Below are 12,775 nucleotides of genomic sequence, written 5' to 3' on the forward strand. Positions count from 1 at the left end.
TTTTGATCAAGGGGTCGATGAAAAGAATGCGGCTAATTAGGGTAAGGTCAGATAAGAATAAATATTATTCTGAATCACAATGTAGTTGTTAAGCCACGACTAGTTATATCTCTGAATCATTTAGAATCACACAAGTATTAGATTTTGTGTTCCCGTTGAGATAATCAAATTTAAATAGTTTAATTTGACGATTGTAGTTTCGTGAGGATAAAAGATTGCTTATAAAAGAGTTTGTAAGTAGTTTCCCTGTATTGAAATTTGACGATTGTATTTTGGTGAGGATAAAAGATTGCTTATAAAAGAGTTTATAAGTAGATTCCCTGTATTGAAATTTTTGGAAGTACCCTGTATTGAAATTTGTGGAAGTAAACTTAACTGCTAATTAACCGAGGACAGTAGAACTTTCTGTTTCGGTGAACGAGTTTACAAAACTTACATTTACAAAAAATGGATCAATGAAAATTTTGTCTCTCCAAATTTTAAATTTTCATTATATGAACTAGATTTGTACCCCCGATATATGGCGCAGTCTGAATGTCATTCAGGAATATAATGAATTCACAAATATTTATTTAGTAATTTTAAAATCTATTAATTAGTTAATAATGTTAGTAGTGGTAAATACTAAACATACATAATTCTCATGAAATATTTTCGAAGGATCTAGAATTGATTAACAATTAATTAAGAAGTTAAATAGTGATTATTTAATTTTACATATATTTATATACACACACATGTGTATATATATGTATATATATGTTAAGATTTGATATTCTAAATGGGAATTTTAATTAATGAAAATAAAGAAATTTTAATGAGATTAGGATTATGAATCCTAGTATTATTGAGTTAGTGTATTTTTATTAATATGTTAATATAACTATACAAGAAAAAGACATAAAATCCTCTCATCCTACACAAAGCGAAATTTTTGAAGGAAAAATTTGGCCACCCTCTTCCACCGCACCGTCATCCTGACTTCCCCGCAACACCGCCGGATTTTTGAATTTACGGCGATCCAATCTCGACGTCAAATATCGTTTAGATCTCTTGTGCGATCTATATGATGAATCCAGTATCTGATTGTGGATCTTATTTGACGATCGAATAGGAAAGATTCCTTCGTAGGGTTTTTTACAAGAAAGACTAACTCCGCTAATCTCGGACTGAATTTGTATTCAGCGTTAAATACACAAATGCAAATAGATCTAAACATTATATAAATGTTTTAAATCATGCAACGTCCAATGAACATTTTGAACGTCAAAACAAAAAATTTTAAACTTACACTGTACCTAATTAGGTGCGCGAAAATAGTATTCTAACAAAAGCTACATTCAATTTATTATGGGCTGTTGCTTTCCCCTATAGATCGTAGCTAGTATCCTCCTTTTGCTTTTCGATATTGGGGTGCGGGTTGGTTTAGAGAGTCTCCAACTCGATATCTGTCCCATTTTTTTGAACACACTGTGCCATTAGGCCTAGAGACCATTTTCTTAAAAGATGAAAAATGGGTGAATCACTATCATTAGCACATTTTGTAAGTGATATGTATACATCTGATATAGTATCACATTTCATAAGCGTTTAATATGAAATGGAAAATACAATAGAATTACCTAATCACACTTTCTTGTGTTCCGTTCGGAGAGTAGGTTTTTTTGTGAGACGGTCTCACTAATTTATTACTTCGCACTTCTCATTTGTAGGGAAGGAATATTGAATGGATCGCAAGCAAAGAGAGTGGACAAGGTTGTGAAAATAAAGAATCCAACACATATGAGGGTCACCAAGCATAGCACCAAACTGGTAATTCTTTGCAATCTACACGAGGGAAACAAAACGATAAATAAATTTCAATATCTTTGTCAGGAGAGTTCGTAGTTTGACGAAGAAGCGGAACCAGAATTTTTGGACATTCGACCAGCATGGAAAGCAAAAGTCGCATGTGTTGGATCTGGGTTTTCTACACGCCCAAACGCAGCGGAAGTTTAAAAATTTTGTTTATTTTGACAATCAAAATATGTTTTACTTTGGGCGCTCGTATGATTTTAACATAAAAATTCATAGGGAGTTTAAAAGTTATACCTTTGGTGAATAAATCACGTGGCACCTACTGATCTGGTATGACGGATCTAGCTCTTGATGAATACCTACGAACTTTCTTCAAGAGACTCCTTTCTTTTCTTCTAATTAGGTCCACGACTGGAAGATTTATTGCTCTTCCAATTTGCACTAGAAAATGTGGAAGATATTTTGCGTAGGAGAGAAAACAATTGAGAGACGACTCAAACCCTAAAATTCCTTCAAGGTGGCCGAAATCCTTTTGGGAGGAGAGAAGAGGTTTTTTCGAAAATTTGGTGTCTTGGTTGGCTAGGGTTTTGACTTGCATACCCAATTTATATTAAGTCATAGCCTAATTACATAATCAACATTAATGGGCTTGAATTAATTAATTGAGCTAGTCCAATTAATTTAATTAATTTAATCCAAGTCCATTAAAACTTTAATTATTTGGTATGTTTGACTTGTACTCCTACAAGCTCATTAAACATATTATCCACCATATTTAATTTATTAATTAATCAACTCAACTTTTAAGCTTAATTAATTAAATTCATTATAAATTCAACATTTGAATTTATTATTTAAATTATAAATTCAACTCCTTGAATTTATATCACCTCCAAAGTTTAATATCTAATAAACCCAACATTCGAGTTTAATAAATTAAATTCTCAAATTTTATAAATTCAACTCCTTGAATTTATTCTCTCAAAATTTAATTATCATAAATTCAACTCCTTGAATTTACTATATAATATAAATTCAATTTCTTGAATTTATTCTCTCAACGGAAACAAACGATCCAGTGCTTGTGTGACCCTCAATGGTTCAGGGATACAGCTAGCCGTGGGTTCACAACTCATTGTGATTCAGGACATAATCCTTTATTTGGGCTTACCCTAGTTAGCCCCATTATTTTCATCAACACCTTGATCAAGAATGTCAGAACTCATTTCTGATTGCACCCATCGGATCATGGTAAGAGCGTCTAGTAGCATCGCCCCATGATTCCCTAGGTATCACTGATAGTGCCTGCAAGAACCAGTCGATTATCATTAACGTACAGTACGGTCCCTTCATCTCATATATCCCGATCGAATCTGCAACCATTGGATCATCGAGGGTTGCATATTAATTCGACAACAATGTGATAACTATAATAATGACATCGTGTGTACTATTGGAGAACTCCTTCTCCAACGTACATCTAGTACTCTGGCCAGAGATTCCATGAACTATTATTTCATCAGATCACATAGGATATCCACACCCGCAGGTGAGCGGTGAATCCCCGACTACAATGCACTGGCTCCTATATGTGTCGCAACTATACCCAACCTCGCCACCTGATGACTCTCCTGGAGCCGGTAAACGAGTCAAAGCACAGCCCTAGCATATAGAGCCTCAGTGTTGTCACGGGTCGTAAAGACTAATGGTGTACAATCATAACCACGGATTTATCTTCTCGATAAATGATAACCACTTGGAAAGTCCGAGGAAGAGTTGTTCGGTATAATCATCATATGACTACCCATCTGCATGTTTGGATCATCTCCATGCCCTTACCAAGAAACGCAGTACACAACATCACAGATGCTAGTCTCGAGCTCAAGCGACCTTTATCCATGTTTTAGGCGGCTGAATCGACTAGGAACGAATTTAGATCATACGGTGTTTACAAACGATTTTCAACATCGAATTACGATTCATTTGTATTAAAGTATAATCAAGGTCTTTATCTATGTTGTTTACATGGGTATACAGATAAAGAAATAACAAACCATGAAATAATGAATTATATTAAAATAAAGATTGTTAATTACAACTGAGTCAATAAAATCCTTAGCCAACAGTTGGCTTGCAGGGCATGTACTCTAACAGCATGCTCATAATGAACTCACTGCCAAATTGATTCACAATCGGCAAAGAATATTTCGAAGAAACAATTTTTTTTATTTTGTTTCTTCTGGAATGGAATAATTTTTGCTCCACCGGGGAGGGAGAGGGACGGTTTATTCATTCAATTTCTACTCGAAATGATTTATTTGATTATGATTTTAATAATTTTTAGAGGGTAGTTTTTAGTTTACAAAAATATAACCTACTCCAAATTCTATGTTAAAATCTGAGTGGCATTTCATTTATTTCATGTCTGTTCATCGTTTTAATTAACCTGCGAATTAAGGGTGCACGATCAAATCGATTTCTTATTAGTTAATTAATTAAAATAAATTTCAATTTGATTTCTTTATTTCAGTAACAAGTCAAATTCAACCCAAGGTACCACCAACGTAACAATTTTTTTTTAAAGTTTCTACAATTTCAAATTTAGATTGTACATAGTTTATTAATAGTTTTAGTTTAATTGGATTTGTTTAGTTTTATGTTTACCTGATAGAAACTTCAAAAAAACAGTAATTCCTTTTATTTGAATTTGATTAAATTGACAAAACTACAAGTCCTATGGAACAATACTTGCAAAGTGAAAAGTACTAATATAATTCAATGAATATACTTGCGAGGTATAAAGAATGACGAATAAAAAGACAACAAATCCTTGATTCTCTCCATTGATTTATCCACTCTCCCTCCTTTGCAGATAAGGGAACTGACCATTGTGAACCTAATGGACATGATGTTGGTTGAACCTCTGCTAGTTGAAAAGTTAATGCAAACTTCTTGTTAAATTTTGATTGTTGGTGGTCAGCCAATGTCTTAAATCTCATGGTAGAGAGTTTCCGTCTCCAAATCATCACTATACAGTTCATGTTAATAATACCTTCTCAAAGGGCTGTTGCTCATAAACATATATACATGAAATTAAAATATTGTGTGTATCAGAAGTTAGTGTTGTGATCTGGTGTTTTCAACACGAGCGCACAACATGCAGCAGAAATTGATTATTTAACACATGCGTAAACTTTTAATAAATAAACATAGACGGCTGTAAGGCACTTCATATTTATATCTCATGCTTGACCTAAAAATTTCCCATAAAAGAGTTCTAAAAAAATGGAAAACAAGATTTACATCAGATATAAAACTATTTTAAACAAAGATAAAATATCTTAGATATACAAATCATATTGAAAACAAATCCTATAATATCTAGAGATAAATCAAGCAAGATCTTATCATTTAGAAATAAATCAAATAAGATTTCATAATCTAGAAAGACAAAATTTTAAATTGATATTATCAATTTAGCAAAAAATTAAAAAAAATATTCCTTTCAATCTTTCCCTTTTTGCCTTTCTGGACAAAACATCCAAAAATGATAATCTTGGTAAGCATCGTAGTCAGTTAAGCTCCCCCTGCGTTAGAGTGTATCTCCTCCTGAGTCAAAGTTCATCTCTCCCTGAGTCAAACATGTCAGAGCACTGGTGTCGTTGACAGTGTTGTCAACACCATTGTTAGAACATTGAAAACATGAGAAAACATACGAAAGAGAAATTCAATAATCACGCAAACAGAGTAACCCAAAGTCTCAGCAACTCCAGATGCTTCAATATCATTCCTTTGCATTTTTGGTCCTCCTACTCCCCCTTTTTGTCCAAAATGTAAGCCAACTTCCAAAAACGCCCTCTACTCAGCCACATGTTATTCTTAATAAGCAATGAGTTCTTTGGCCTTTTGAATCTGCTGTAGACCAAACTCAATTTGGTCCTGTAAATAAGAAGCATAGAGCATGAAAAATTCATTGGGAGTGGAAGTGGACGAGAACACCGTGTTGCCACACCAGTAGCTGACCAAGGTAGGTCCAATTTCATGTTACCCTTGAAATAAGGCGAAGCGATCTTGAGGGTTGCGCTCACACCAAAAAAGGGTCTATCATCTTCTTTGAGAAGCCCCTATAACTCCAGTATCCCAAAAATTAGGGAGGAAAAAGAAGTACTTGTCTTCTGTGATTTAATTTTCTTCATCTATGGGGGTATTTTAGAATTCATTGATGACAGTTGGGGAGAACTTGATAATTATAGCAAGCAGTCATCGATCTTTGAAGAATTTAAGCCGTCAAATTTTGCTGGCCATACGTCTCCATGTCAATGTTCTTCTTTTCAATAAATTCTCTATTCACATAGAGAAGCCATATGGCTAAGGTAGCTTCAGTGTAGAACTTGGTGGAGACAGAATGACTCACATCATAATCAAAAGAGTCCATGTTTTCAGCGGTATCGACAACATCGGACTCAACATCAGCAGTATCTTCAACCACCTGTAAAATGTGAGGGAAAATTATAAAGGTATATCAGGAGTTACGCACAAAAACCCACAAAGAAATCATGAGAGCAAGGAAAGATTCCGAGGATAATTGAGAACAAGCAAGAGTAATTATCAGACATTTAACGACAACAAAACATATTTACTTTTACAAAAATAATCGATTCAATCCTTCAGCTCCGAAAAATCCGCACAGTAACATTAATAATTTGCATACTTGATTTGCAGTTTACACGTCACACCCTCAATCAACAGTAAAATTGATTCAACCTCGTGTTACGACTATTTCAGAAGATTGTCCAATGAAAACCCACGTCGATTATAACTCAGTGACACATGGAATCACATAAATTAAAATTCTGGGTATTTAAGGTTTTCATCAACCGTCATAGGTCAACACTGATATGTCACTGCACATGATGAATTTACGAAACAAAAATCAATATGCATGTCCTAAATAAGTCTCCAATATGATGAGTTATCAAAATATCAAGCAGTGCATAAATTGTGTTGTGTCTGAACTTGGTGTTGGCAACACCACTGAGTTTTAGTCAAATTTCCATAAAATTTTCTTTTGATTCAGAAATGGTAGCTCCCACACTAAAAGAACAATCTTTAATGGACTCTTCTATGTAGCTTTTTCCATTACTATTTTTACTTTGAAGTGGTAACTCCTACATTAGAAGAACGGTCTTCAATGAACTCCTCTAGGTAGCTTTTTCCATTTTCTTCTAAACAAATTTTTTTTATTTACCTTTTTTCTGTTTTTCTCCTTATGCTCACATTCTCCAAGTCACTTTTTCACATTAGACAAGATCACGATTTCCATAAATATCCTCAACTACTCGATGCCTTGGATTGATCATAATTCATTCTTCAATATTTTGATTGGAAGTATGAACACTCAGAGGTACCTTTCAGAAATTGCCTTCACTGTTCAGACTTTACGCAAAACAGGATGAATGTAAATATGCAATATGTCTAGCATCCTATAAAATAGACATGCATGAAAGGTGTTGTCACTGGTGTTGGCAACACCAATGACAACATGCGTGTGTGATCATTGTACGCACATGCTGAGAGACTTCCTAAGATTGGAGAATCTCTCAAAGTCCAAAGGTTTCGTGAATATATCAGCCAGCTGGTTTTCAATCTTAACAAATTCCAGTCGAATTATGGCTTTCTCAACCAAATCTCGAATAAAGTGATGTCTTATGTCTATGTGTTTTGTTCAAGAATGTTGAACATGATTCTTAGAAATTTCTATTGCACTATAGTTGTCACAATAAACTATCATGATGTCACTGTGAAAGCCATAATCTTCCATCATTTGATTCATACAAACAAGTTGTGAGCAGCTGCTACATATTCAGACTCAGCAGTGGATATTGACACACATTTTTGTTTCTTACTGTACCAAGACACAAGGTTATTCCCTAGATAGAAATACCCACCCGAAGTGCTCTTCCTATCATCTAGGTTTCGGCCCAGTCAGCATCAGAAAAACCTACCAAATTTGTGTTTGTCTCTTGTGTGTACCACAATCCTAATTCTAGTGTACCTACAATGTATCTAAGTATACGTTTCACAGCTTTCAGGTGTGATAGTTTTGGATTTGCTTGGTACCTAGCACACAAACACACGCTGAACATGATATCGGGGTGAGTAGAAGTTAAGTACAAAAGGCTTCCGATGATGCTGTGGTACATGGTGTTGTCAACACCATCGGCAACATCATATTTAGATACTTTTTCACTTGACCTCATATAAGTTTTCATATGCTTAGAATTATCATTAGAGAACTTTTTAATCAGATTCTTAGCATACTTGGATTGGCACAGAAATATACCATCATGTAATTGTTTAATTTGTAATCCAAGAAAGAAATTCAACTCTCGTACCACGCTCATCTCAAATTGCGAAGACATGCACTCAACAAAGTTATCAACAAGTTTTTGTGATGAAGAACCGAAGATAATATCATCTACATAAACTTGACAAATCAGAATATCATGCTTCAATTTTTGAATAAAGAGAGTTTTATCAACCTTACCTCGTTTAAAGCCCAAGTTGATCAAATAATCAGCCAACCTACCAAACCATGCTCGTGGAGCCTATTTCAGTCCATATAGAGCTTTCTTCAACTTGTAGACATGGTCCATGTGATGTGGATCTGCAAATCCTTTTGATTGACTTACATATGCTTCCTCATTCAAAATTCCATTTAAAAAGGCACTTTTAACATCCATTTGATACAATTTGATGTGCATATGACATAATATGTCAAGAAACAGTCGGAATGACTCAATTCGGGCTACAGGAGCGAAGGCTTCATCAAAATCCACCCCCTCAACCTGCGTATACCCTTGAGCTACCAACCGAGCTTTATCTTGAATAATGTTACCGAATTTATCTGTTTTATTTTTGAAAATCCATTTTATTCCAATAACATTGGTATTCGAAGGTTTAGGAACCAAATCTCATACATCATTGCGCACAAATTGTTCAAGTTCTTTATGCATTGCATTGACCAAAAATTCGTCTTTTAGTGCATCGTTAATGTTCTTAGGTTCAATGTGAGACACAAAACAAGAGTGACTTACCTGGGAGTACTCGGAGCTCATGCAGATTAAACCAATCATTGTGCAGTAGTCCACCTTTTCTTTTTTTCTTTTTTGCACATCATCATATACTTCACCAATGATTTGTGATGATGGGTGATTTTTCTGAATCTTGTTGGGAATTTATTTTTCACAATTGATTACCACATCCTCATCATCATCATTATCATTATCCACAGTTTCTGTTCGGTTCATAGGCGGTGTTGTTCTTGGTGTTGCCTCACTAGACTCAACACCAGACTCAACACCATTTCTGGTCAGTGGCTCACTTATATCCAGCAATTCTTCTACATCATCTTCCGATGTTTTAACTGGCAGATCTGCAAGATCATCGAACACAAAGTTAATTGATTCCATTGTAGTCCTGGTTCTTAGATTAAATACACGATAAGCACTGCTATTACTAGAGTATCCAAGAAACAGACATTTATCAATTTTGGAATCAAATTTAGCTAGATTATCTCTATCATTCAACACGTAACCTACATATCCAAAAGTATGAAAATATTTAAGGTGTGGTCTTCTTCCCATGATAATCTCATATGAGGTCATTGTAGAACCATTCCTTAAACATACACGGTTGAAAATGTGACATGCCGTATTTAAAACTTCACCCCCAAAACGTTTTGACACATTCTTGGAACATAACATGACCCGAGCCATTTCTTGGAGGGTTCGATTTTTCCTTTCAGCCATGCCATTGTGTTGAGGGTCTTCGGAGCTGAATATTCATGAGTAATACCTTTCTTATCGCACAAAGAAATAAAATGAGAATTTTCGAACTCTTTAACATGATCGGTTCTTATTTTGACCACCCTCATATCATACCGATTTGTTATCCTAGCATGCAATTTCTTAAAAGCATCGAATGTATCAGATTTTTATCTAAGGAAACTTACGCAAGTAAAACGCGAAAAATCATCAACACAAACAAACAAATATTTCTTACCACCCAGGCTCTCAACATCCATTAGACCCATTAGATCCATGTGCAAGAGTTCAAGGCACCGTGTTGTCCCAAAATGTTGCAACACCATGTGCGCAACACGGGTTTGTTTACCTTTCTGACACGGTCCACAGACATATGAGTTACCTGAACTTAAATTTGGCATACCTCTCACATCGTCAAACTTACACAGATTCTTCAAAGTCTTGAAGCTCACATGTCCCAGTTTTTGATGCCGTAGGTCTAAATCACTCACCTTGGCACTTCGGCAACCATCACCTTCTCCCAATTGGTAGCAATTGTCAGCAGATCGAGCACTTGACATTACACAAATATTGGCATCATTAAAAACTTCACAATTATTTTTATTGAATTTAACATGTAAATCATCATCACAGAGTTGACTAATGCTTGTTAAGTTTGAGTTGAGTCCTTCAACATGAAGCACATTGTGAAGTTTAGGAAGTCCATCCACATTTAAGATTCCCTTGCCGACAATTTTCCCTTTTGCACCACCTCCATAGGTCAAACGTCCACTTCTCACTTCAACATAATTAGTAAGGTGTTTCTTGGATCCAGTCATGCGGCGTGAGCACCCACTATCAAAATACCATATACCTGCAACGTTAGTTTTAAAAGACGTATAAATGACATTGCAATGAATAACAGCTTTTGGTGCCCAAACTTTCTTCACGGGAGGTTTCTTGACTGTTGTGTTGCGCCTGGTGTTGGGCAACACCCGATTTGCATGCTAGTTCATATATTAATTTCTCAGCTTAAAAAATAAAGTTTTGATGTGGCCTGGCTTATGACAGTAGTGGCTAATAAAGTGGCGCTTCCTTTGTTTCGGCGTTTGCATCTTGGTTGGGAGAGTCTTCACCACAGGATCAATCTTTAAAGGGATCAGATCGACTTTCCTTTCCCTTATGAAAGTAGTTGATTGTCATCCGGAGTTGGAAGTTTCTCCATGTTCATATGTGTTTTTCACGTATCCAAGACCAGCTCTACTGTCATTTCCCATCATTAGCATCAAGTCAAGTTTTGTTGAACTTGAGTTGAATTTTCCAAGAGTTTTTGAGGCATTCTTAAGATCATCCTTAACTCTACAAAGCTCAAGATCCTTCTTGCTAAGCACAACTTCAAGTCGACACATACATTCTTTAAGATCAGTATTCTCATTAGAGAAGATCGAATTTATTTTATTTCTTTTTATCCAATCTTTGTATAGCTCTTCATACATAGCCTGCACACTTTCAAAGCTGAGTTCATCAGAATCAGTATCCTGGATTTCATGTTTACTTGAGTCACTATGAGATTTAACATTGAGACACAAGGATTTTGAAGTGGTGTTGAGGCCTGGTGTTGCAACACCAGAGGAAACACCGCGCGGGTTGACTTGCATCCAACATTTTTCCTTCAAAACAGCAGACAGGGAAGAGTGCTCTTTTCCTTTACAAGATTCCAGTTATTCTTCTGAGTCATCATCACTCACGGAAACTGCCATGCCTTTGTTCTTACGAAATCTATTGAGAAAGTCCATGTCTCTTGTTCTTTTCAGAAACAACAAACAGAGGTTTCGGTATTTGAACGATTTTCTTTTTGTCTCTTATTTTTTTCAGATAATCACCAAACTTCTTCGTTATCAGTGAGATTGAATCTTCACATAGGTCAGACTCATTGACTTCCTGAATTAGATCATCAAAGGAATCGTCAGAAATTTGGAGTGCAACAGCCTTTCCTTTGTCACTTTTCTGTAAGTCTAGATTCATCTCGAATGTCCTGAGTGAGCTGATCAAATCTTCTAGGTTAAGTGTAGAAGTGTCCTTAGACTCATCAATAGCACATATTTTGATGTTGAAGCGTTCTGGGAGGGATCTCAGGACCTTGCTAACCAGTCTCTCATTCGACATAGGATCATCGAGACTAAAAGCTTCATTTGCAATGTCACGCAATCTTCGATCATATTCAACAATAGTCTCGTTCTCCTCCATTCTCAAGCTTTCAAATTTGGAGGTTAACATCCTGATTTTGGTTCTTCATACAATCTCAGACCCTTCGCAGTGCTTCTGAATAATATCCCACGCTTCTTTGGCAGATATGCAGTTGGTGATAAGGTGGAACATGTTGACATCAACAGAGGTGAAAATAGCATTGAGCGCCTTCGAGTTAAAATTTGAGGTATGAACATCATCATTTGTACATGAATTCTCAGGCTTGACTCGGCTGTCACCATTAGCATCCACAATTCTAGGTGGTGACCAACCATCTAGAACCCGTTGCCAAGCTCTTTCCTCGATTGACTTTATGTACATCCTCATCTCGACCTTCCAAAACGCATAATTCGACCCATCCAAGACCAGTGGTCTAAAAACAACACTTGAAGTCAATGCATCCATTGATATATTGATATATTTCCTTTAAAAACAACAGAAGACCAGAATCAATCACTTACTGTATCAAGCATTGGCTCTGATACCACTTCAAAGTGCTGTTGCTCATAAACGTACAAGAAATTAAAATATTGTGTGTATCAGAAGTTAGTGTTATGCTTTGGTGTTGTCAACACGAGCGCACAACATGCAGCGGAAATTGATTATTTAACACACGCGTAAATTTTTAATAAATAAACACCAGATTAAAATTATGCACAAGTACGAATACTTGTGCGATGCCTCATGGTAAAAATTCACTAGAAAAATATGTAAATCGTTTACACAAAACAATACTAGTGAGAATAACAAAACTAAATTCCTTCGATTTCCAAGGAATGAAAATGCATGAAAAACTCAATGTAAATACTAGATGCATACATCACAAACATATTGCTTAAAACCAAACGAAACCACTCTTCGATCAACAATCTGCGTCAATGTTTTTCTTTAGTGTCGTCAACACCAATCAACAACACGACATAACT

The 12,775-nt window shown here is 35.6% G+C and overlaps 1 protein-coding gene across 1 annotated transcript; it reads right to left on the minus strand.

The window, feature by feature from the left end:
- Positions 1-6,076: 6,076 nt before the first annotated feature.
- LOC142525868 (uncharacterized) lies at positions 6,077-10,441 on the minus strand. The gene is made up of 6 exons (XM_075630153.1): positions 9,862-10,441; positions 9,057-9,394; positions 8,895-8,961; positions 8,490-8,704; positions 7,803-8,405; positions 6,077-6,286 (listed from the first exon to the last, which is right to left on the minus strand). Exons 1-6 carry the CDS (start codon positions 10,439-10,441, stop codon positions 6,077-6,079), a joined length of 2,013 nt encoding a protein of 670 aa, XP_075486268.1.
- Positions 10,442-12,775: the final 2,334 nt, after the last annotated feature.

Source organism: Primulina tabacum, chromosome 15 (assembly GCF_025594145.1).
Source record: "Primulina tabacum isolate GXHZ01 chromosome 15, ASM2559414v2, whole genome shotgun sequence".
Taxonomy (NCBI): domain Eukaryota; kingdom Viridiplantae; phylum Streptophyta; class Magnoliopsida; order Lamiales; family Gesneriaceae; genus Primulina; species Primulina tabacum.

Coding starts and splice junctions, on each gene's coding strand:
- LOC142525868 (XM_075630153.1), bottom strand. CDS start 10,441: ATGACTGGATCCAAGAAACACCTTACTAATTATGTTGAAGTGAGAAGT. Junction 8,962..9,056: donor ATGATGATGATGAGGATGTG/GTAATCAATTGT, acceptor TGTGCAAAAAAG/AAAAAAAGAAAAGGTGGACT. Junction 6,287..7,802: donor AAGAGACAAACACAAATTTG/GTAGGTTTTTCT, acceptor CACATTTTACAG/GTGGTTGAAGATACTGCTGA.